We start from the raw sequence: 25,379 nt of genomic DNA, 5'->3' as shown, positions 1-25,379 counted from the left end.
ACAGATCGAGATGATCCTCAAGCTCAAACGTCTGAAATGTTAGAAGGATGATGTGCCTCCATGTTGAGAAGTTATTTTCTTCAAGTTTGTCTACTAGAGGAACCCGTGCGTTCTTGAGATTTGTTGATGAAGTTACAAGGAGTAGAGCCACGATCGTTTTCAACCTGCTCTTGATACCATGTGAAGGATCTTGCACCTATTGAGAAAGAACACTGATGACCAAAGAAGAGAGAATGATGCAGAGAAAGTAATGATAAAAAATGATTAAGAGCTAAATGAGAAAAATGTGTTATTAAAGAGTAGTTATACAAAGGAATCTAACTCCTATTTTATAGCTTAATAAAAATTGCACTAACACCCTCTAACTACCTCTAACAGCCACTCTAACTGAATTCTTCTCATAACAGAATTTTACTGACTTCACGTAATTTGTTACTTTAGTTGTTACTTAAGTTTTGACTTCTTCTCCCTTAACACAAGGTTGCTGTTGCACACTTTTGTCTTTGATCAACTCTAACAAGGCAAATCTTTGCTCTGAAGTGAACCCAGATCTTGATGTTCCAGTGTTCTCTTGGAGACAATTGAGCTGTGATTGTTTGTCACTGAGTATATCATCATGACCCTCAGTGATAACGTGATTGATGGTGATGTTATGTTGCTGCCGTTGATAGAAATGGGAGGAGTACCCATCCTTCTTATAGCACACATCTTCTGGGTGGTCTTGCTTGTTACAATGAGAGTATGCCAATGTAGCTCCACGACTTCTACTACCTAGATTTTCTCTAAGGTGGAGAAAACAGGGATTTCATTGATATTGAATCGAACTTGTGGTGTTCTTCAAAATTTAAGATTGAAGGTTCGTGAGTTGATGGAGGAGAATGTCATTGCTCTAGTTGTCAAAATCACCACTCCAGAATTTGTTTACCATATCCGTCATTTTGAGAAATCAATGAATCACAGAATAATAAGAATTCAGATCTTCTTCCTTCCAACTCGTTGATCGGAGTAGCTATGTTCACTAAGAAAGAATCTTGCGAAATAGTCTCTCATCAAACTCCATTGGATGAGTTTGAAGGAAGAGGTAAGAGAGGGGAAAGGAAAATGTCGAAAGAAAAATTAGGAAAAGAAAGAAAATGACAAAATTGGTAACGGTTGGATCTCAATTCACAGCCTTTATCAATTTGATTCACAATTTGGTTGCTCTCCACGCTCACTGTACCATGAAAAAAATCTCATGCCTTAAGCTGTTTAAATTGTGATGTTGATTGTTTGATGAACTAAAAGGAATTAAAAAAGAAAGTTATTCTCATTATTCAAGAGAATGAAAAATCTCTCTTTAAAAAATATCTATTAAGTTATTATATTTTATATATTATGTATTTTCTATATACTCCCACTAAAAAAAATTATAACAAATAAACCTATATCTACTATTGATAAAAAATAATTTAAGTAACACAGTGAGAAATGAGGTACTCAATAATGTTTTCATGCGTGAAAAGTACATGACTTAAAAATAACGATTTCACCGAAGAAAACTTCATGGAATGATTTAACAAAATTGGAATTCTTGGTCAATTCTGATTCCCCCGCCAACTCCAGCTTAGCAAGTGACTTGGCTTCAATAACTATAAAATATATGCATTAAAATACGTGTCGTTTTGTAGGTTGAGTGGGCATTTATTGCTGCAAAATGTTTGAGGAAATGACATACAACAATTGCTAAGTGACATGGGCTCCTAACCCAACAATAATATCATCATCATCACTATGCTTTGCATTGCATGGCATGTGTGAAGAAGATTACAAGGATTTCCCATTATTGTAACATTAAAAGGCTCTCCTTTAATAAAAGAATTCGCCCCAAAATATGTAAAAGAATTCCGCTAATAATTAAATACTATAAATGTATATTTTTATGGAGCCAAAAATAGGGATTCTCAAGTGTTAGGATAATAATTTAGTCCATTAATTATATTTTAAGTTAGCATTATAATTTATAAGGTTTTACTTTTTAATTTAAAAATTTCAAAAATTAACAAAATAAAAACTAATAAAAATTTGGGCCACATTATTGAGGAAAAAAAACATAAAACAAGAGTATTTATTTACTCTCAGAACGTAAAAAATAGGACAAAAATCTTATTTATGCCTTACCAAAAGGATAGGATCGTTATCAAACTACACATCATGAAATTTTGTTGTGTACCTTTCCCACCCTAAACATGAGACGAAATGCAATTTTGTTTTGTGTGGCTAATTATATGTATTCAGTGTGTTGACGATCTCAAAAGTTTGGTCATTTTACACCTTGTAATATGCCAAAATTCTTAGCAAATTTTCGTGCAAGATGATGAACTATCATGATCTTGCTCTACGTATTTTCATTTAGCGATAAGCTTAAAAAGTGAAGTGGATTTTTTAATTTATTTTGTTCCCTACTTCCCATGGCATTAGATAGTGGCGATATAACATCAATCAAATAGGAATAAATTAAAATCTATGCTTATTGTTATTGGCTTATGGCATATTTTCTGAAGAGTCAAGGTACAAAGAATTTGTGGAACGCGCATTTGTATGATTGGTAGCAATTAAGGGCAAGTGAAAAATTTCATATCCTACATCAGCATCCTCCATTCTTCATTTAGATACTGTTCCAAAATCTAATAGACTAAATTATTCATATGAAAATGGGCACATACACAAGATAATTTGCAATTGAACATTTGTTTGTGACAACAAAAGCTATGAAAATAATAAAAATCATAGAATAGAGGTTGAATGATTTTGTAAAGATACTCACATATAGTTGTCTTCACGCGACATTAATAGTTAAGAATCGTTAGATGATTTGACATGCGTGACTAAATTGTTATTTAACGGTTTTTAACTATCAAATTCACATGAAAACAACTACATATGAGTTTCCAAGATTAAAGGCAAATGCCATGAAGAAAGTATGTGTTTCCTCTGTACCTAAGAACCCTACTGTGTTCTCCAACACACCACAAATGGCCTTGAAGGTCCAAATGACCTTTCATTTCAGCAGTTTCCCATACAAACTTGAAAAGGCTAAGTGCTCTATCCAACTGCTTCACACCACGCCCAATCATCTTCTCACTATCTGAAGTCAAAATTCTTCCCATACACAACCGGTTCTTGTTGTCGCTTCCACTCTCGTAAACTCCCCCAGCCATGTCTACTTCAATATCTGAGACTCTTCCAAAGAGGTAATATAATAATAGCGTGAATAAGCAGCCAGATGAGTGTCCCAATGTTTTGGAAAGCTTCTTTTGCACCAGGCGTTCTTGGTGTCTAGCTTCCTTGTATCCAATACTGTTGTCAATCAAAATGTCCTTGATTTGCAAAAGCCCTTCTTTCATGACTTCAGCCTTAGCCACATGCAACTTTAATCTTGTTTCGGCTCTAAAATACTCGATCAGATCATTGAACATCTCAAGAACATCTTCCCATTTCCGGGAACCAGAGGTGTTCACATTTTTTGAAGGTGAAAGCCTCATCCATGAAGTGGATTCAGGTTCATTGGAAACAGCAGCTTCAGTGAGAAACTTCAGGCAGGTAAGAACAATTTGCTGACCCATTATAGTATCTTTGTCTAAGCCCTGAGAATCCAAAGCATCCAAATCAACTTTAAAGTTATTCAGAACTTCCTTGAGTGTACCAGTCAATATGCGGTGCTGGGTTGCCTGTGGACACACTTTGAGACGAACTACCTTCCTTTGTTGAGTAGAAACATCAAGAAAGTTGCTCACTTTGGCAAGGTTATCAATCACTATAGGTTCTCTTTCTCTTGCTTGACTGAAAGGAGAAAATGGTTCATTTTGTGTTCCCATGGTGGAGACCAGAACCTGTTTCATTTTGTGCTGAACTGGTGGAGATCCAATAAAGGCCCGGACAAGAGACTTGAAGGTACACATATCATGCTTAATCTGCTCATAAAAAATGGTTGAATTACTAATTGTGTCAACAAGTTTTCCATTAATTGCATCCACATTTGCCAGAACCCGAATCAATTCTTCTAGCTTGGAAAAGTCACTCTGATAGCATTGCAGGTTGGAAACATCTTGATAGCAGTGATAAGGCATTGAGTTCAGGTTAAAAGGTGTAGATTTGTTGGTTTTGACACCGGAAAGCAGCTTCCGAATTCCAGAAGACAGTTCCATTACTTCCAAGAAAAATAGAGGAACTGAAAAATAACACTAAAAACGAATGGAAACAAATAATGACTCTAAAAAGAGTAACCCTTTTCATTCAGGCATTTTATCAAACACCTAGCAGACAAACTTAAAAAGAACGTGATAATGGCTTGCACATTATGCAAGCATTTGATGTTCATATAGATACTTATTCATTGAGATTTAAGGGGAAAGAAAAACAATAAATTTATTGCTAAGCATTGACATATAAATTCTATAGCTACTTGTAGTGTGGTAACCACAATTGGTCGCTCAACTGATGTAAGCATGCTCTTGAATAGGGGTGTTCAGTTTGCAGTTTGATTCCGTTTTTTGGAAAAAAGTCATCCGAACCAATTATATGTAAAATGTTCGGTGTGGTTTGGTTCGACTTTTTTTTTCTGAGGTCAATCAAACCAAACAAAACCAATGAGAATTGGTTTGGTTCGGTTCAGTTTTTCAGTTTTTACACTAATTAAGGGGGAAAAAAAAAGATAAGATGTTCTAAAGTCTTGATCATATCTATTGCAATAAGAACATGTCCTAAGCTATTTTCAACTAATAATATAGATCAAGTGCTAACATATAATTAACAGAATAACAAGTTCAACTTCCTAACTCATTAAAAGTCACACAACACAATCATCAACAAGAGTCTTGAGATGAAATTCAACAGTGACAAAAGAAAAAACAACTCCAAGCATAGTTATCAGAACGAAGCGATCATCAAACCAATCAGACTACTGGGTAACTAGTTCAACTGGTAGGTTATTGGTTGAATCGGCTAACCTGGTCCTACTTAAATAACAATATAAAATAGTCAAAAACTTAAAATTAAATTTTGAAATATATATCTTCAACACTTTAACAACAATCAAGTCTCAATTTCTAAAATAAAATAGACATATTATTGGTCAATAGTTCAATACTACAATAATATCTTAATTTCACACAATTGTGACAATCAATTAGGTAATTAGCAATCAATTCCAATTAAGCAATTAACAATCACACTGTAGCAACGGAGCCTATTAACCATTAATCAATTAGGCAATTAACAATCAATTCTAACAATGATAATTTCATGGCCCTCAAAATTAAAATTGGAAATAAGGTGCATCCCTATTATTTTTTATTAGCAAAATCATAATATGATAACCACAAACTAAAATTAAATAACTAAATACTAATTTCCAAACATTTTCTTTCCAAATTCAAAATGAGCAAACAAACACAAAATCAACAATGAGCAGGATAACTAAGAAATTAACAAGTTTCCCATGCAACAAATTCATGTCTCATCATAAACTCATAACGTAGCAATTAGTCAATTACATTACATACATAGCATCATATAATTGTTTTTAACTAAATCATTTTGAACACATTAAAAACTAAATTAACCAAATCACATTTTTTTTTTATGAACAACAGACTGAAAACGAAAGAAGTAAGCAAGAAAAATTAAGTAACCTTGGTAGTCTTCCAATGAGCAGAGAAGAATGTGACACGGAGAAGCTGGCGGCAATGTGGCAGTCCTTCTCCTTATGTTTACAAGGCGGAGAACTAGAAAAATATGAGGGATAGGAGAGCGCCAGCGACAATCACGCGAGGGACGACAAAGCTCAAGCGGAGACGCGAGGAGGGAGAGAGGCGAGAGAGGCGCGAGCAGCCGAGCTCAGACGGAGGAGAGAGGCCAGACGAGAGCACACAACGCGGAGGATCCGGCGAGATGCGCGGGGACGCGGCGAGCATGCAGCGGCGATGAACCATGACCCAAAATGTCATCAACTATCCCAACCTATGTAAATTTCCATCACGAATTTCACGAGAAATAAACAGCAACAAATGATATAGTGTTGGAAACAGAATTATGCTATAGGAAAGAAATCATCATTTGAATTTTGAAATTTGTATAACACAATTTGCTGATCTCATATAAGCACAAAAGAACACACAGCTATTTTCCAAACAGTCAATTTTTTTTCCGCTTTTAACCCCACTGAACTATTATTATACATCATCTATAACCAAAAGCTCATTGTTAATAATGAAAGGTGAATTTTAGTATACATATCAAAAAGTCATTTAAAGATTTGCTTACACCACACTTTTTAAAAGCCACATTTTTCACTTTAAACCATAACTCTTCACAAAGAAAAGCGTCACCTAATGGAAAAAAGTAAATTAGAAGATTTAAGAGAAGAAATAATTAAATTATCAAAATTAATAGATCAAAAATTAATGATTTTAACTAATGTTAACTGTAATGACACCGAATTCTTAAAATCAATACAAAATAATTTTTCTCAAAATCTTTATTTTACTATAAGTTTTATTGAAGGACTTCAAAAACCTGAAAAAACTTATTTTTCACACAGAATTTCTAAGAAATGTTACCATGGAAATGATTCCCCACATCTTTATCATACTTTTAACCCACAATTAAATTCTATAGTAGATATGCTTGAAGAAATATTAGTATCCATAAAATTTCAAAGAAATAAGGAAAAAGAGATTCCCAAAGAAGAAAAATTTCAAAATATAATCAACATAACAGATTTAAAAGTAAAACCACCACTAAAATTATGAATATTGAAGAAAAATTAGAAGAAGTTACAATGCTTTTTAAACAATTAAAAATGGCTCAAGAAAATAATATTATGGAACAGGGATTTCAAATAGAAGAAGAATTAGTAAATTCTGAAAATATAGAAAATGAAGAACACATCCTAGATTATTCAAGTGACGAATTCCAATACAAGTAAAAAATGAAGCTGGAACATCTAAGGATAGTCAATCTCAATTTAAATGGAAAACAGGTTTTGATAATTATGCTTTTAAAAAGGGTTTATAAATAAAGATTCAAAATATACAAAAATACCATCAAAATACGTTCCTAAAATCCAGGAAATGGAAGGAGAAAGAATGCTCGATTTAGACCGTAAAAAGAATGAAAAAGAAATTTTCGAAAACTGGTTGAATTCCTTCTTATTAGAAGCCTTTACTAATCCAAAACTTAGTAAATTGTCTGGAAGAGACATTTGGAATTACATAGGGTTTCATACTAAAGGAGCTATAAGAGATTATATGACATCAATAGAAAACCAAATAATAGAAGAATTAGCAATAAAAACAACAGCTTATGATAAGATATTATATATAATGATGATTATATATAAAGAATTTTTTGGAAAAAATATTATAGATCATAAACAAGAAGTCTATAATAAAGAATATCAAGAAGCAAAAAACCATTTAGCTAACATTCAGATATATGATTTATGTAATGTGGAGTCTTATATATGTGAATATAGAATACATTATTACAAATTAAAAGAAGAAGATAAAAATCATTATCTTAGTATGTATATAACAAAACTTCCATATCCTGCTAATGAATTTATAATGGAAAGATTTATAAGAGAAATAAATAGAGGGACAATTGAAAATAATTTTGGTGGAGCAACCTCTGCAATAAGAGAGGAAATAAAAGAACGTTGTATGCAAGAAGCAACTCAAAAAAGATTTGCAAATATAATTAGAATTTGCTGTCAGGATAATGAAGAGATACCTCAAAAATATGGTCTTAATAAAAATTTTCAAAGAAAAAGAAAATATCAATTTAGAAAAAAGAAAATACTATCCAAACTGGAGAAAAAAGAGGTATTTTAAAAAGAAAAATAACAATAAAAACAAAAGACAAAAAAATGACTATTGCCCAAATAAAAAAGAAAATTGTAAGTGTTGGTATTGCCAAGAAGAATGACACTATGCAAATGAATGTCCAAAAAAGAAGGATAAAAAGGATCTTACCAAACAAATAGAAATTGCTAAGTCTTGTTTCATGGAACTATTAGAAGAATCTGATGATAACTTAGACTATATTTTTGAATATGTCTCGGAAACAGACTCAGAGACTGAGTAATAATGCCACATTTATTACCATAAAAATATCAGAAAAGTTCATAAATGCTTTCATAGATACTGGAGCAACACAATGCTTTGCTAGTACAAATATAAAACTTGATTGGAAAAAATTAAAGAAACCATTAAGAGTTAGAATAGCTGACAAATCAATACATAAAATTGACCAAAAAGTAGAGATGGCTGAAGTTTTTATTCAAAATTATATGTTCATTGTTCCATCTATATATATGTTAGATTCTGGAATGAATTTTGTTATAGGCAATAACTTTTTAAAGCTATATCATCCATTCATTCAAGAATTAACATATATAGTTTTAAAAGCTCCACACGATTCTTCAATAAATCAAAAATCAAAATGTATAAAAATACCAACTACTACTATAGATAAGATCTTAAAATTTAAAATATTTTCTATATTAGAAACATGTTATTTAAATTTATACTTTCAGATAAATATTCCAAAAAATAATCTTGAAATAAAGATAGGAGAACTTTTGGATGAAATTTGTGCTGAAAATCCTTTAGATATTAAAAATACAAATAACGAATTAGTAAACATTAAATTAAAAGATTCTACAAAAGAGATAAATGTTCCAAATAAAATTCCTTATTCCGCAAGAGATAGAGAAGAGTTCTCATTAGAATGTAAAGATCTTTTGGAAAAAGGAATTATAAGATTAAGTAAAAGTCCTCATGCGGCTCCAGCTTTTTATGTCGAAAACAATAATGAAATTAAAAGGGGAAAGCGAAGAATGGTTATTAACTATAAGAAGATGAATGAAGTAACTATTGGTGATGCTCATAAACTTCCAAGAAAAGATTCTATTTTAGAAAAAATCAAAGGAGCAACTTGGTTTTCATCTCTTGATGCAAAATCAGGATATTGGCAACTTCGTTTAGACGAAGAAACAAAGAAATTAACTGCTTTTACTTGCCCAACAAAAGAATCAACAAGTGTGTTTCTCTATGAATGAAATGTATTACCATTCGGATTAAAACAAGCCCCAGGTATTTATCAAAGATTTATGGAAGAAAATCTAAAAGAGTTAAATGAATTTGTTTTAGTGTACATTGATGATATGCTAATTTTTACAAAACAGGATAAAGAAGATCATCTTCAAAAATTATTAATAGTTTTAGAAAGATGTAAAGAAAAAGGATTAGTTCTTAGCAAAAAGAAAGCAAGAATAACAAAACAAGAAATAGAGTTTCTTGGATTAATTCTATCTACTCAAGGAAAGCTAAAACTTCAACCAAATATTTTAGAAAAGGTAAATTTATTTCCTAATAAAATAGAAGATAGAAAATAATTACAAAGATTTTTAGGGTGTATAAATTATATTTCTGATCAAGGATTTTTAAAGAATATAACAGAATACACTAAAAGTTTATTTCCAAAAATAAGTACTAAAAAGGAGTGGAAATGGGATGAAAAAGATAGTATGCAAATTCAAAGAATTAAAGAATTATGTAAAAAACTTCCAGAACTTTATATTCCAGAAGAAAACGACTACTTAATAGTAGAAACAGATGCTTCAGACATAACCTGGTCAGGATGTCTAAAAGCTAAGAAAGCTATAAAAAGTTTGGAACAAGAAAAAGAATCACTAGATTCTAAGTATTCCTTAAAGGAATTACTTTGCAAGTATATTTCAGGAACTTTTACTCCAACAGAACAGAGATATACCACTCATGAAAAGAAAACTCTAGCAGCAATTAAATCTCTTAAGAAATGGAAAATTGATTTACTACCCAGAGAATTTACATTAAGGACAGATTCAAGTTACCTAACAGGTTTCATACGATATAATTTAAAATTTGATTATAATCATGGACGATTGGTAAGATGGCAATTATTTTTGTTACAATATCCAATAAAAATTGAATATATTAAGGGTGACAAAAATGTTATTGCAGATACATTAACAAGAGAATGGAGTTCGTCTACAACGCATTAGATCAAGAAATTCAAAAATATGAGCAAGAACTCGAAAAATGCAAGCATTGTCAGCAAATAAGGACACAGATCCAATCCCTCAAGAAGGCAATTGAAGCAATGAAATCAACACAACAAGCAAAACCATCAGAGTTCAGCCAGATAAGCATGGTGGACAAATCAGGTGAAGAAAAAATTTCAGAAAATAAAACAATTGCTGAAATCATTAAAAAATCCACCCAAGATAAAAAATATTATGTAATTTATAATGACCCCATGAAAGGAGTATATGATGCCTGGGAAAAAGCAGCACCATTCACACATCAATCAAGGATAATTCATAAAGGAGGGTTTCTAACACTGGAAGAGGCAAAAGAATCCTTCAGGGAATATAAAGCTCTCCATCCAGAGCAAACCCTAAAAAGAGCAGATAAAGCTCCAATTCAAACCCAGAGAACAGGAATAATAAGAAACATTCCTACAAGGGCTGAAATCAAGGAAAAGAAAAGGGTCTGTAGATCTAATCTCAGAGAAACCCTTAACATAGTCCTGAATTGGACTAAAGAAAAAAGGACAATTTTGGGATATTATCCTATTGCCAAAGAACAGCTAACAAAACTGGTTATATTTCCAGATGCTTCCCCATCTGACACCTATCAGTTTTTCCAGTATGGATTGATGAGTTTGGAAAACTCTAAACTAAATTGATGATGATCAAACATTATTAACAGCAAAATTATTAAGCTAATCTTGGTTAATGTGTTAACTAAAATAATTTTTGTTGTGCAGGATTAATATTGGGCCGAAAACAAATTTATTGTGCTAGCCCAATTTACACTCAGCCTTGGTTTTAATAACGAAAAAAATGAATATGGCTGATTTAATGTTATTTGGGCCAAATAATTTTGATTGCTCCAAGCCCAAGTGTGTTACATGCTTTCCATTTGCTTTAGACATGATCCAAATTCTATCAGGAAAGCAAATGTTACTAATGGGCCAACTATTAATTTCAACATTACAAAGCCCAAAAATCTATTAGGTAACACTTGGTGTTTACCTTGATCCGAAACCAAGAGAAAAGAGAAAACAAAGTGCTTCCAACGGATATCACATGCTTAACTTGTAATGGAATTCAAATTTTATCAAGTAAGGTTAATGCAGTCCTTGGAAATATGAAAGAGAAAAAGTCAAGTGATTTGATGGCAATCAATAGTAGCTTACACGCTACTTCACAAGCTTGGAGAAATGCACCTAATTAATTTATCTTTCATAACTCTCATAGCTTTGCTTTTCTCTTTCTTCTTTCTTTCTTTTTGCTTCTCTCTTCAGTCCTTGTCCAGGAAATAATGGAAGAAATGTTCTTCAACCAACAGAAGGAAGAAGCTGCATGCGTCAAGACCATCAAGTTGATGATGGCAAGAAAACATACTAAAATAAAAATGAGCTGTGGCTGAGATTGTCACCATTTATGGACAGATTTGGTGAGGTAAGCTTGGCTTCTCCATGCTCAAAAAGGAAGAAGAAGATTCGGCCAGCTGGAGGAGATTCTTGAAGCATGGCTTGTCTTCGATTCTGCTCAACCACCACAGGAAGTAGCTAGAGTGGCGAAGTGATGGTTGAAGGCAGAGATTGAAGCAGATGAAGTCATCATCATCATGAAGCATCAAGGGCCAGAATTTCATCTTGGAGAGCAAGCCAAGGATGGAGAGCTCGGATTGATGAAGGGTGATGATCAAGAAAGGACTAGAGGTAATTGCATGTTGGTTAATGCATGGTTATCTCTTCTCTCTCTATGTGGCCGAACCGGATTTGTTGAAGGAGGAAGAAGTTGGTTCGGTTTTGGCTTCAAGTGTGGAGGCTTTCCTCTTCTTTAAAAACGGGGAACAACCACTGTTTGAAGCAAGGAGAAAAATTGAGAGTGCAAGGCACAGAGTTCTCAGAGCTACCTGAGCTAACAGTTTTCTCTTCTCCTTCAATGTATTCTGTTTTGTATTTTTCTGTTTAATTTTGTCATGTCTTGAGTCTCATGGTAAAAGGCAAACAGTGAGGTTTGTAATGAAAAAGCCATAGAGCGGAAAAAGGCAGAGAGTGCAAAATTGAAAGAAAAAGCCATAGATGTCTTAGAGTTCCTTTGGTCATCTATGTTGTGTTTCATGATTCTGTGGGAATCCCCTTGTAAGTTGGGTTAGCACTTTACAAGTTGTAATCTGTTGATTATAGTGAAATTCCATCATTGTTGTGATGGAGACTGGATGTAGGCTGCACTGCACTTAGCAGCCGAACCAGGATATATCTTGGTGTAATTTTCTTCCTCTCCTACTCCATTTCTGTTTTCTACTGCACAGGAGCAAAAACCAAAAATGTCTCGTGCCAAGTGACGAGACAAAATGAAAATGTCTCGTGGCTAGGGACGAGCTAAAAACAGAAAAGTCTCCTCTGAATCCAGCAAGTATTAGCAAGCAAAAAGGGGGCTAAGATTCAACCCCCCCTTCTCTTAGCCACTGAAACCATCAATTGGTATCAGAGCTTGGTCTCAAAGAGATCAAGCTTTGCAGCTTGGAGTAAAGATCCTCATGGCAGAAAATAGTGGCGCAAACGTGGTGTCTTATAATCTAACTGAAGGACAATCAAGCAACAGACCCCCTCTTTTCAATGGGAAAAATTATACCTATTGGAAGGAGAGGATGAAAATCTTCATACAAGCAGTGGACTACAGACTTTGGAAGATTATTCTCGAAGGGCCTAAATATCCAACTACCACAAGTGCAGAAGGAGTTGTTTCTCTCAAACCAGAAGCAAGATGGACCGAGGAAGATAGGAAGAAAGTGGAGTTAAATGCCAAGGCAATAAATCTGCTCAATTGTGCTATCAGCTTTGAGGAGTACCGACGGGTATCAAGATGCACAACGGCAAAGGAAATCTGGGACAAATTGCAAATCACCCATGAAGGAACCACCATTGTCAAGAAGACTCGGGCAGATATGTTAAACAGAGAATATGAAACGTTTCCAATGAAGGAAGGAGAGTCCATTGATGAACTCTTTGAACGTTTCAATGCTATCATTGTTGGCTTAGATGCTCTAGGAATTACACATTCTGATTCTGTGCTAGTGAGAAGAGTGTTGAGATGTCTCACAAAAGAGTGGGAGACTAAAGCTTTAATTATTTCTGAGAGTAGTAGCCTAGACTCCATAACACTTGATGATTTGAGAGGAAATCTTCTTGCTTTTGAAAATACCTATTTGAAAAAAGATACAAAAAAGAAAAGAATTGCATTTTCTTCTGTGACTAACCCCCTGGATGATGAATCCAGTGATAACTCTTCTGAAAATGAGTTTGTTTTATTTGCAAAAAAATTCAGGAAAATGGCTAAGCTCAGAGGCAAAGGCAGCAGCACAAGGAAAGTGAAGAAAGACCTCAGCAAGGTAACTTGCTACAATTGCAAGGAAATAGGGCATTTCAAATCTGATTGTCCCAAGCTGAAGAAGGAGGAAAAGCCAAAAAGAGGAAAGAAGAAAGGACTGATGGCCACATGGGAAGACTTGGAGAATGATTCTGATGATGATGATGAAGAAACCGAGACCAAGTCACAAACATGTCTCATGGCAGACCACATAGATCAGGTAGTCTTTCATAACCCTAACACTGAAGATCTCCATCTTATGATAGACCACCTTTCTGAAAAAATAAGATGTTTTCTGCTGGAAAATCAAGAACTTGAACAGCAAATTACCATTCTTAAGGCCGAAAACAGTTTTCTAAAAGAAAAAGTAAGAGAGGCCGAAACTGCCTGTGATCTTGTTGAAGAAAATAAGCAGTTAAGAGCCCAAGTTAGGAGCTGTGAAAGTAACCATTGTGTTCTTGCATATGTGGACTGTTTTAAACAAAATGAAGAGTTGCTTAAAAAGGTTAAAAGACTTGAGGAAGACTTGGCCAAATTTACACAAAGTTCTGAAAGTTTAAATCACATCTTGGCTAGTCAAAAACCTCTTTATGATAAGGCTGGGTTGGGGTTTCATAAATCTGAAAATTCACATTTTGAAAATATTGCTTCATCTTCTAATGACACAAGATTTCAAGATCCCACCTACTTTAACAAAAAGGCAACTCCAAGGTTTTGTAGACTATGCAATCGGAATGGACACTTTCCCATTCAATGCTTTTTCGGTGAAAGAATGGTTGGTGACAAAGTTTATAAAATTGTTTTTGATTACAATGCCTTAGGACATAGAAGATGGTTTAACGTAAAAGGATCCAAAAAGATTTGGATACCTAAGGTTACTTAAGCATTGTTTTGTAGGTGTGCCTAGCATCCAAAAGGAAGGAAAATGTGTGGTATATGGATAGCGGATGCTCTAGGCATATGACCGGAAAGGCAACCTTCTTCATAAAGCTTGATGACTATGATGGAGGACTTGTCACTTTCGGTGATGATGCAAAAGGAAAAATTGTGGCTATTGGGAAAGTTGGTAAAAACTTTTCTTCTTGTATAAATGATGTTCTCCTTGTACATGGCTTGAAACATAATTTGCTTAGTGTTAGTCAACTTTGTGATTTGGGTTTTGAAGTTATTTTTAAGAAATCTGTTTGTTTAGTTGTGTGTGAAAAAACTGGGAATGTTCTTTTTGAAGCTAAAAGATGCAACAATGTGTATGGATTAACTCTTGAGGATTTAAAGGAACAAAATGTAACATGCTTCACATCTTTTGAATCTGAAAAATGGCTTTGGCATAGAAAGTTGGGACATGCTAGCATGTATCAAATTTCTAAGCTAGTTAAAAGAAAATTGGTTAGAGGGATCCCAAACATCAAGTTTGATAAGGATCTTACTTGTGACGCTTGTCAATTAGGCAAACAAGTAAAATCCTCTTTTAAATCAAAAGATGGAATCTCAACCAAACGGCCATTGGAAATGTTACATATTGATCTTTTTGGTCCTACTAGAACTCAAAGTTTAGGAGGTAAACATTATGGTCTTGTGGTGGTAGATGATTACTCTAGATTTGGTTGGGTACTTTTCCTTGCCCATAAGAATGATGCCTTTCATGCTTTTTCAACCCTTTGTAAGAAAATTCAAAATGAAAAGGATTCGAAAATTGCTCATTTAAGAAGTGATCATGGAAGAGAATTTGAAAATCAAGATTTTGAAAAATTCTGTGATGACTTAGGGATTTCTCACAATTTTTCATGTCCTAGAACCCCCCAACAAAATGGAGTGGTTGAAAGAAGGAATAGAAGCCTTCAAGAAATGACTAGGGCTATGTTATGTGAAAGTGAAATTCCTAAATTCTTATGGGCTGAAGCTGTGAACACAGCGTGTTATATTTTGAATAGAACAATCATTAGAAAAGGGTTAAAGAAAACACCTTATGAGCTATGGAAAGGAACCCCTCCAAATCTTAAGTACTTTCATGTTTTTGGATGCAAATGTTTTGTGCTTAATAATAAAGAAAATCTTGGAAAGTTTGATCCAAAATCCTATGAAGGAATGTTTGTTGGATACTCCACCACAAGCAAGGCCTATAGAGTTTATCTCAAGGAGCATAGGACAATAGAGGAATCCATACATGTTACTTTTTGTGATTCTAACTTAATTCCCAGTATTGTGAAGGATATTGATTCAGATTGTGAAGAGGCTGGAACAAGTAAAGAAAACCCCAAATCTGTTCAAAGTGAAGAATCTGTCAGCCCGATTTTATCTCGTCAGATTGGAGGAGACATTTCCATTTTGTCTCCTGAACAGGCACGAGCAACTGAAACAGTGAGACCACCAGAAGATCATCAAAGTACTACACCCATCCGAAAGCCTAGAGAATGGAAATCTATGAGGGGTTATCCTCATGATTTCATCATTGGTGATCCCTCTCATGGTGTAATAACAAGATCATCCACCAAAAGGCAAGCCGAACCTAGCAATCTTGCTCTCTTGTCACAAATAGAGCCCAACAATGTCAAAGAAGCTCTTGAGGATCCATCTTGGGTTAAAGCAATGCAAGAAGAGCTTGCTCAATTTGACAAGAATGAGGTTTGGACACTAGTACCTCATCCGGATGGTAAGAAAGTTACCGGTACTAAGTGGGTATTTAAAAATAAACTTGGTGAGGATGGACAAGTTGTTCGTAACAAGGCTAGATTAGTGGCCCAAGGTTACGATCAAGAAGAGGGTATAGATTTTGATGAGTCTTTTGCTCCGGTAGCTAGAATGGAAGCAATTAGATTGCTTCTTGCCTATGCCGCCCATAAAGGTTTCAAAATGTTTCAAATGGATGTTAAGTGTGCTTTCCTTAATGGCTTTATTGATAGAGAAGTGTATGTGGCTCAACCCCCCGGTTTTGAACAAAAAGAGTTTCCAAATCATGTTTTCAAATTAACTAAGGCTCTTTATGGTCTTAGACAAGCTCCAAGAGCTTGGTATGAAAGGCTTAGTGCCTTCTTGTTGGAAAATCAATTTCAAAGGGGTACCACCGACACTACTTTATTTATCAAAGCATCTAATGATGACATACTTCTTGTTCAAGTTTATGTTGATGACATTGTATTTGGATCGGCCAACATTTCCTTGTGTGAAGAGTTTGGAAAACTCATGACTAGTGAGTTTGAAATGAGTTTAATGGGAGAGCTTACTTTCTTTCTTAGTCTCCAAATTAAACAAACTCCTAGTGGCACTTTTATTTACCAAGGAAAGTATGCAAAAGAACTTATCAAAAAGTTTGGCCTAGAAAATTCCAAAGAAATGGGTACACCAATGCATCCCAACACAAAACTTGAAAAGGATGATGATGGTCAAGATGTGGATGAAACAAGGTATAGAGGAATGATAGGTTCACTCATGTACCTTACCTCCTCTAGACCGGATATTGTTCAAAGTGTGGGTGTATGTTCAAGATTTCAATCTCACCCAAAAGAATCCCATCTTACGGCTGTTAAACGCATCATTAGATACATTAAGGGAACTTGTGATTATGGCTTGTGGTATCCTAAATCTAATGAATTTTGTGCAGTAGGGTTTTGTGATGCAGATTATGCGGGAGATAGAGTGGATAGAAGAAGCACGTCCGGCATGTGTTGCTTCCTTGGAAGCTCACTCAATATGTGGTCAAGCAAGAAATAAGCCACAGTGGCTTTATCCACAGCTGAAGCAGAATACATTTCCGCATCTGCATGTTGCACTCAACTAATTTGGTTAAAAACACAATTAGAAGATTACAAATTAAAAATCAATAGTATACCCTTATTTTGTGACAATATGAGTGCTATAAACATCTCAAAAAATCCTGTTCTGCACTCAAGAACAAAGCACATTGAAATTAAATATCATTTCATTAGAGAACATGTGCAAAAGGGAACTATTGATATTCAATTTGTAAAATCTGAAGACCAAATTGCTGATATTTTTACAAAACCACTCTGTGAAGACAGATTCTGTACCTTAAGAAAAAGTTTGGGAATGTTTGATTTAAGTCTCATTGAAAATTTGTGAATTTTTAACTCTGTTCAGTTTTGTCTCGTAGGTTTGGACGAGATAAAAACGCAAGCTTGATAGAGGAGCTCTGTTCAGGGGGAGGCAACACAGATTTAAATTCTCCTGGGTCCCACCTAATAAATTCTGACCCCACCATGGCAGTTTAGTTAGTTATTCCTTCCTTGAAAAATAAAATCACAAAATCTCTTAGATTGTCTTTTCAAATCTAGTTGGAAGATACATGTTGTCAAATCATATCTTTTCCTTCCAACTAAATCCCTTGATTCAAGGAAAAACTCCCTCTTTATCACTTTTTGAAACTTCCATTTGGATAATAACCGTGCCATTATGGTCATTAACCTCCCATCATCTCTCTCCAATCCTCATTTATTGCACCTCTAACCTCCCTTCATCCTCCTCTCATTCGGCCTTCACCCCTTCATATTCAACCCATCATTCATCCACCATGAAAAAGAAAACCGCTGTTAGGCGAAGTAGTCGAACCCCCATTCTAAAAAACCCACCTTTCTCATCACCTCCAACTCATACACATATCCATCTCCATTCTACCTCATCCTCTACTCAGTCACCTCCCTCCAAGAAAACCGAAACCATGCGCCGAAAGGTTATTGCTCAGAAAACCTCAGGGAGAGGCAAGACAGGGAAGAACAAGCAACCAAATGTTGAAGAAGATGAAGAAGCATCACAGACTACTCCACCTCCATCACCACCAAAAAGATCTACCTCTCATGCAAAAAGCTCTCACAAGAAACAGAAAACCTTTACTCTGCATGACACAAGCGAACCCCCCAATCTGGAATCTCTAGAGTTCAAAAACAAATTCCACAAAACTCATTCACATTTTGATCCTTCTCGCTTCCACTCATGTGCCTTCTATGAATTTCACAAAGACGTTCTTCTGCAGCGCAATCTCTGCTCCTCTTACTTGGTGAACCTTCCAAATCTTGCCACCAAAGGAATGAACTTTTCGTCTCTGTTTGATGCTCTGAAATGGACTCCTCTGACTCACATTCAGAAATTGGTATACCCGGGGCTGGTCCGGGAATTTTATGCAAACATGCGTTTGATTGGTGGGTCAATCCACTCTTACGTCAAGCGTGTTTACATAACCCTCACCCCTCAAACCATTGGTGCTGCTCTTGGGTATGAAGATGAGGGACCAAAGGTTTATATGGTTGATAAATGGGATGATCAAGTGGGAGTTACTCAACAAACTGTCATGCAACACATCTGTGCCAACCTCTCCGGGCTTGATGGATTAATCCCAACTCACAAATCCCTCGGCCCAGAGAACTCTCTGTTACACCGTATCATCACTCATATCATCACTCCTCAAAGTGGTTCTCATCATAGAGTAACAGTTTCTGACTCTATCATTCTCTTTGCTCTTATTACTTCCACTCCAATTTCATTTGCTTATATTATGACACGTCATATGTGGGAAGCAGTAAGAAGCACAAAAAAGGCTAATCTTCCTTATGGCATGTTTCTTACATGTATATTTGAATATTTTAAGGTTGATTTGTCTAATGAATCTGTTGAGAACAAAGTGTCACAGATTAAAGGAGGAGGAGTTTCGAACAAGAAAAGCAAGCAGTCTGTTGCCTCCGAACCCTCTCTAAGCGATTTGGACAGCCACCCTGAACCCTCAAAGGTCACGGCATCCATCAGGGAGGCTCTCAGCGAATTCCGCAATATGTCCAAATTGATGCTAAAGTCAAGCAAGGCTGCCCGGAAATTGGCATTTGCAAATGAGAAAGCCTGGAAGAAGTGCTATGAAAGGGTCGGTTTCATGATTCAAACCTTTGATGATGAAATGGGAACAGGAGATTCTGAAGATGATTCTGGTTCTGAGTTCAATGTTTCTGATAATTAGTGACTATTCCTCTACTTTTATTTGATATTGGCAACAATAGGCTCAATCCTTCTTTTGTTTTTTTTGTAAAGGCATGACTTGATACTCTCTGCCGTATGATACTCTGAACAATTACTGCTTTGTTATAAATGTTATGTATTGCTCATGTCTCTTGTTGCAGGTCTTGTATGCCCCTTGATGCCAAAAGGGGGAGGAAATTTAAATTCCAAAATTGAAATTGGAATGAAACAGGGGTTGAAAAAAAAAAAAACAGGGAACAAGGGTTGAAATTTTCAAATTGAAAATTCATGATTATCCTTGTTCAAAGAATGCATTTGTTCTATTATGATCCCTGCTGTATGAACTACATTTGGCATTTGGTCTATAATAATGTTTGATATATTGTGATGCCTGACTGATGGTTCATCTTTGATAAATCTGTTGATTTGAAAATTTATATTTGGCAGTTCCTTTAAGCTGTGTTATTTAACATCTGCCATGCTTTGATATGTGCATATGTGTATCAAAAATATTTTCCTTATTTGAATGACATTGCTCTGATATTTTGACTGGAAAATATTTTGAAATTTTCTGAAACAACACTGTTTTGTGTTCTGTTGATATATGTATGTTTGAGCAGATAATCAATTTATTGATAACAAATGAGTTTTGATTATCATCACATTCTGCTCATAAATCAAGCATTCAACATTTCAAAATAAAATATGTTGAATAACATTGTTACTTGAAGCTTGATCCAATTGTTACAGGTTAAGTGCTTCCCTTGATAAAAATAGCACATATTAAGGGGGAGCCATGTGACAATTTGAAAGGGGAAGAAATTCAATCTTCAAAGGGAGTATTCTTTACTCTATCTTTAAATTTCTTTCCATTTCAATTTTAATAATGTTTGTCATCAAGGGGGAGATTGATGAGTTTGGAAAACTCTAAACTAAATTGATGATGATCAAACATTATTAACAGCAAAATTATTAAGCTAATCTTGGTTAATGTGTTAACTAAAATAATTTTTGTTGTGCAGGATTAATATTGGGCCGAAAACAAATTTATTGTGCTAGCCCAATTTACACTCAGCCTTGGTTTTAATAACGAAAAAAATGAATATGGCTGATTTAATGTTATTTGGGCCAAATAATTTTGATTGCTCCAAGCCCAAGTGTGTTACATGCTTTCCATTTGCTTTAGACATGATCCAAATTCTATCAGGAAAGCAAATGTTACTAATGGGCCAACTATTAATTTCAACATTACAAAGCCCAAAAATCTATTAGGTAACACTTGGTGTTTACCTTGATCCGAAACCAAGAGAAAAGAGAAAACAAAGTGCTTCCAACGGATATCACATGCTTAACTTGTAATGGAATTCAAATTTTATCAAGTAAGGTTAATGCAGTCCTTGGAAATATGAAAGAGAAAAAGTCAAGTGATTTGATGGCAATCAATAGTAGCTTACACGCTACTTCACAAGCTTGGAGAAATGCACCTAATTAATTTATCTTTCATAACTCTCATAGCTTTGCTTTTCTCTTTCTTCTTTCTTTCTTTTTGCTTCTCTCTTCAGTCCTTGTCCAGGAAATAATGGAAGAAATGTTCTTCAACCAACAGAAGGAAGAAGCTGCATGCGTCAAGACCATCAAGTTGATGATGGCAAGAAAACATACTAAAATAAAAATGAGCTGTGGCTGAGATTGTCACCATTTATGGACAGATTTGGTGAGGTAAGCTTGGCTTCTCCATGCTCAAAAAGGAAGAAGAAGATTCGGCCAGCTGGAGGAGATTCTTGAAGCATGGCTTGTCTTCGATTCTGCTCAACCACCACAGGAAGTAGCTAGAGTGGCGAAGTGATGGTTGAAGGCAGAGATTGAAGCAGATGAAGTCATCATCATCATGAAGCATCAAGGGCCAGAATTTCATCTTGGAGAGCAAGCCAAGGATGGAGAGCTCGGATTGATGAAGGGTGATGATCAAGAAAGGACTAGAGGTAATTGCATGTTGGTTAATGCATGGTTATCTCTTCTCTCTCTATGTGGCCGAACCGGATTTGTTGAAGGAGGAAGAAGTTGGTTCGGTTTTGGCTTCAAGTGTGGAGGCTTTCCTCTTCTTTAAAAAGGGGGAACAACCACTGTTTGAAGCAAGGAGAAAAATTGAGAGTGCAAGGCACAGAGTTCTCAGAGCTACCTGAGCTAACAGTTTTCTCTTCTCCTTCAATGTATTCTGTTTTGTATTTTTCTGTTTAATTTTGTCATGTCTTGAGTCTCATGGTAAAAGGCAAACAGTGAGGTTTGTAATGAAAAAGCCATAGAGCGGAAAAAGGCAGAGAGTGCAAAATTGAAAGAAAAAGCCATAGATGTCTTAGAGTTCCTTTGGTCATCTATGTTGTGTTTCATGATTCTGTGGGAATCCCCTTGTAAGTTGGGTTAGCACTTTACAAGTTGTAATCTGTTGATTATAGTGAAATTCCATCATTGTTGTGATGGAGACTGGATGTAGGCTGCACTGCACTTAGCAGCCGAACCAGGATATATCTTGGTGTAATTTTCTTCCTCTCCTACTCCATTTCTGTTTTCTACTGCACAGGAGCAAAAACCAAAAATGTCTCGTGCCAAGTGACGAGACAAAATGAAAATGTCTCGTGGCTAGGGACGAGCTAAAAACAGAAAAGTCTCCTCTGAATCCAGCAAGTATTAGCAAGCAAAAAGGGGGCTAAGATTCAACCCCCCCCCTTCTCTTAGCCACTGAAACCATCATGGATTAATTGATACAATTTTAATTTTTAATGATCTAAAAATTATTAGTGAGTTTCCTGCAGGATTCGCTGATGCAGTAAAGAGATTTAAAAATATGATTGACAATGTAAATCCAAGGGATATATCCCTAAAATTTACAAACAGTCAACCTATTTTTAATGAAGAAGAAGAATGCTTGGTTCCAACACACCAAGTAATATTCATGTCCGTCTTCCCAGGAAATTTTTAACCAATTGATCAGATTCAAGATTTAACAATTTACAGTTATGAAGGAAGGCTAGCCAGCACATTAGCAAGGGTCTTTGAAAGAACTCAAAAAATAACGAAGGAATCTCACACAAGGATTAATTATAAAAGTAGAAATACTCTGCTTGTGTCCAGTAAAAGAAATGAAATTGAAGAAAGAGAGATGAGACTCTTGGTGGAATTTGAATCAGCATTCTACAACTTATCTGGACTTTTAGAAAAGCTCCCTGAAGGGATAAAGAGGAATCTCTGCTATTTGATAAAAGACAGAGAAGATCACAAGTGCCAGCTATGTGCCTCAGAAATATCTGAAGAAAGCAATAATGAAACGGAATCAACCCACATGATAAAAGAAGATGACAATGCATCTGAAGCCCATATGATAAAAGAAGAGGACAGTGCATCTGAAGCATCCCTCAATATTATTGTATAATGACGTAAGCGCTTAGGTCATAAGGCACCAACAATGTAGCTGGTGCAAGGTAATAAACAATGACGTAAGCAATGACGTCATAAGAAGGGTAAGGATGGGAATTGTCCATCAGACCCAACCATTATAAATAGATTGCTTAGGCAATTGTAAGAGGCATCAGACAATAGGAAGCAGGAGGCTAAGAGTACTCATATGCTAGGAGAGCAAGGAGGAAGCTGCCGAGGCGATTCTATAGTCTGAGAAAGAATTCCCTTAGGAAAAAATAATTCTAAACTCCCCTCTGGAGTTAGTATCTACAATCTCCCCTCTGAAGATAAAAACACCTTATGTAAAATATACTAAATAAAGGAAGTTTTTCTCCAGAAAGGTACATCTTCATTCTAGTCTTTCAATTATGAATTATTTAGAAAGTTTAGAATTAACAGAAGAATCTGATTATTATAGATTAACTGCTTTATTAGATAATGAAAAACAGGCTGTTCTAAAAACAGAATTAAATCTCAAATCAAATGAAAATTTTAATAAACAAAATCTTTTAAAAGAAGTTTTTAATAGAAAAAATATAATATACTATGGAAAAATTCAACTAGAAACCCCTATAAAGATAAAATTCGCCAATGGAGAACTTGAAATAGCTTTGATAAATGTGAAGAATTGAATAAATAGATTGAGAAAATTAAGGATCAACAAAAAAGATCTAAAATTGGATGGATTCATATTAGTACTATACAAGTCTTAATCAAATCTACATATATGAAAGGAATTAATTCACCAATAAGCTTAGCAATCTGTGATAAAAGAATTACTGATGACCCAATAGATCAAATAATTGGAATTGTCCATGAAAACTTGGCAAACGTAAATGTTAAATTTAATGCCCATCTTGGATATGCTATACCTTTATCAACTGAAAATCTTGGAAGATCTATAAGTTTGGCTTATAAATTCCATAGAAAGAATCTAATGGAACAAGACGATGAACCATTTTCAATTACATATGCAATAAATTATGCTTTAACAAATAGTCATCATAGTATAATATTTAAAAACAAAGAAAGAATTTATGTTGATGAATTATTTCAGAAAATTGTAAAAACAGAAATTCCAAAATATAAAGCTATTGAAAACCCAGTTCTATTATTAAAAGAACCATCAGGAAAATTAGTTTCATCGATTTTTCAAATAAGAGAATCTAAAATTAATATCCCTTTAAGTTTATCTAAGTTAAAGATTAAAGAAGAAAATTTTGAAATAAAAGAATTAACAAAAAAGGTCGAAAAATTAAATGAAACCCTAAACACTAAATTATGACAATAAATAAAGAAAAAATATATGTAACTTATCAAGACAAGAAACAAGAGCTCTTTGAAAGAGAAAATCGGTTGAATTATTTACAGTTTTCTGAAATAAATCAAAGAGCATTTGAAGCTCTAAAAATAATCTATGACAAGTTAAAAAGAGAAGTTGAAGAGCTAGAAAAATTAATAGAATCTCTAGAAAATAGTGATGAATCGATGATAGAATTTGCAGAAATTCTAAAATAAATAATGAAGCATACAAAGATTGAAAGACCAGAAAATAAAATAAAAAGAGAAAGGGCGAAAAAATTAAAAAGCAAAATAAAGGAGTATAAAAGGGAATTAAATAATCTTCAAATCGAAATTGATGACCTTATAATAAAAAGGATAGAAATAAGAATAAATATAAACAAGTTGGAGTTAAACTTAAAAAATTTATAAATGCCTGGAAAACCATATTATGACTTAAAAGAATTAAAACTGTTAAAAGAAAAAATGGAGAATGAAGTTGAAAAACTAAAAAGATATTTAGAAACAACAGAAAGTGTAGAAATAAAAGAAGTTTTTGAAGATTTGAAAAATTATATTAAAGAAAAAGACAAACAAATAAAAGATTTTATATACAATAATCCATGCAAAAAAGAATATTATAAACTAAAACAAGATTGAAAAAATATAAAATTGAAATCAGAATTATAAATACCTAGTAATAGTAGAAATGGTCAACACTTTTGATTATGAATTTGCATCACCAATCGAATCCATACAAACTATAAACTTATTCAAAGTAAAATATGAAGAGTTAATAGAAATCTCGAAAAAGAAATTAAAAGAAAAGTCGACTTTAAAAATTGGTATCAGAGCCAAGTTAACAATTAAGGGTAACACTTTTTTTTAAGCAACACTTTTAATGATACGTTTTTAAATCAATAAACAATCAAATAAAAACAAAAATCTATAAATCTGTACCAAAATACATCTGTACACTAGATGGACCCATAATGAAATGGGGTGAAATATTAAGAGGGGAAAAAAGCAGCAAGGATATAAGACTTACCTTGTCCGAATAATTTGTGTTGTGTGGTGAAGAAAGTAGTTGTAGCCTTTGAAGACACGTCTCGTTTGGAAGTAGGGCCTAGGGTTCAGCCTTTCAGTTTCAGATCGTGAGAGTGAGAATGTGAAAGAAATTCGAATTGAGAGCGAATTAACGAGTGAATATAGTGAGTGGGTCACT

The 25,379-nt window shown here is 34.3% G+C and overlaps 1 protein-coding gene across 1 annotated transcript; it reads right to left on the bottom strand.

Moving 5' to 3' along the window:
- Positions 1-2,933: 2,933 nt before the first annotated feature.
- Positions 2,934-4,184, bottom strand: LOC112777615 (uncharacterized). The gene has a single exon (XM_072228211.1). It carries the CDS (start codon positions 4,182-4,184, stop codon positions 2,934-2,936), a length of 1,251 nt encoding a protein of 416 aa, XP_072084312.1.
- Between the last annotated feature and the right edge of the window lie 21,195 nt (positions 4,185-25,379).

Source organism: Arachis hypogaea, chromosome 19 (genome assembly GCF_003086295.3).
Source record: "Arachis hypogaea cultivar Tifrunner chromosome 19, arahy.Tifrunner.gnm2.J5K5, whole genome shotgun sequence".
Taxonomy (NCBI): domain Eukaryota; kingdom Viridiplantae; phylum Streptophyta; class Magnoliopsida; order Fabales; family Fabaceae; genus Arachis; species Arachis hypogaea.
Note: the sequence above shows the minus strand (reverse complement) of the source record. Positions and strands in the feature narration are given on the sequence as shown.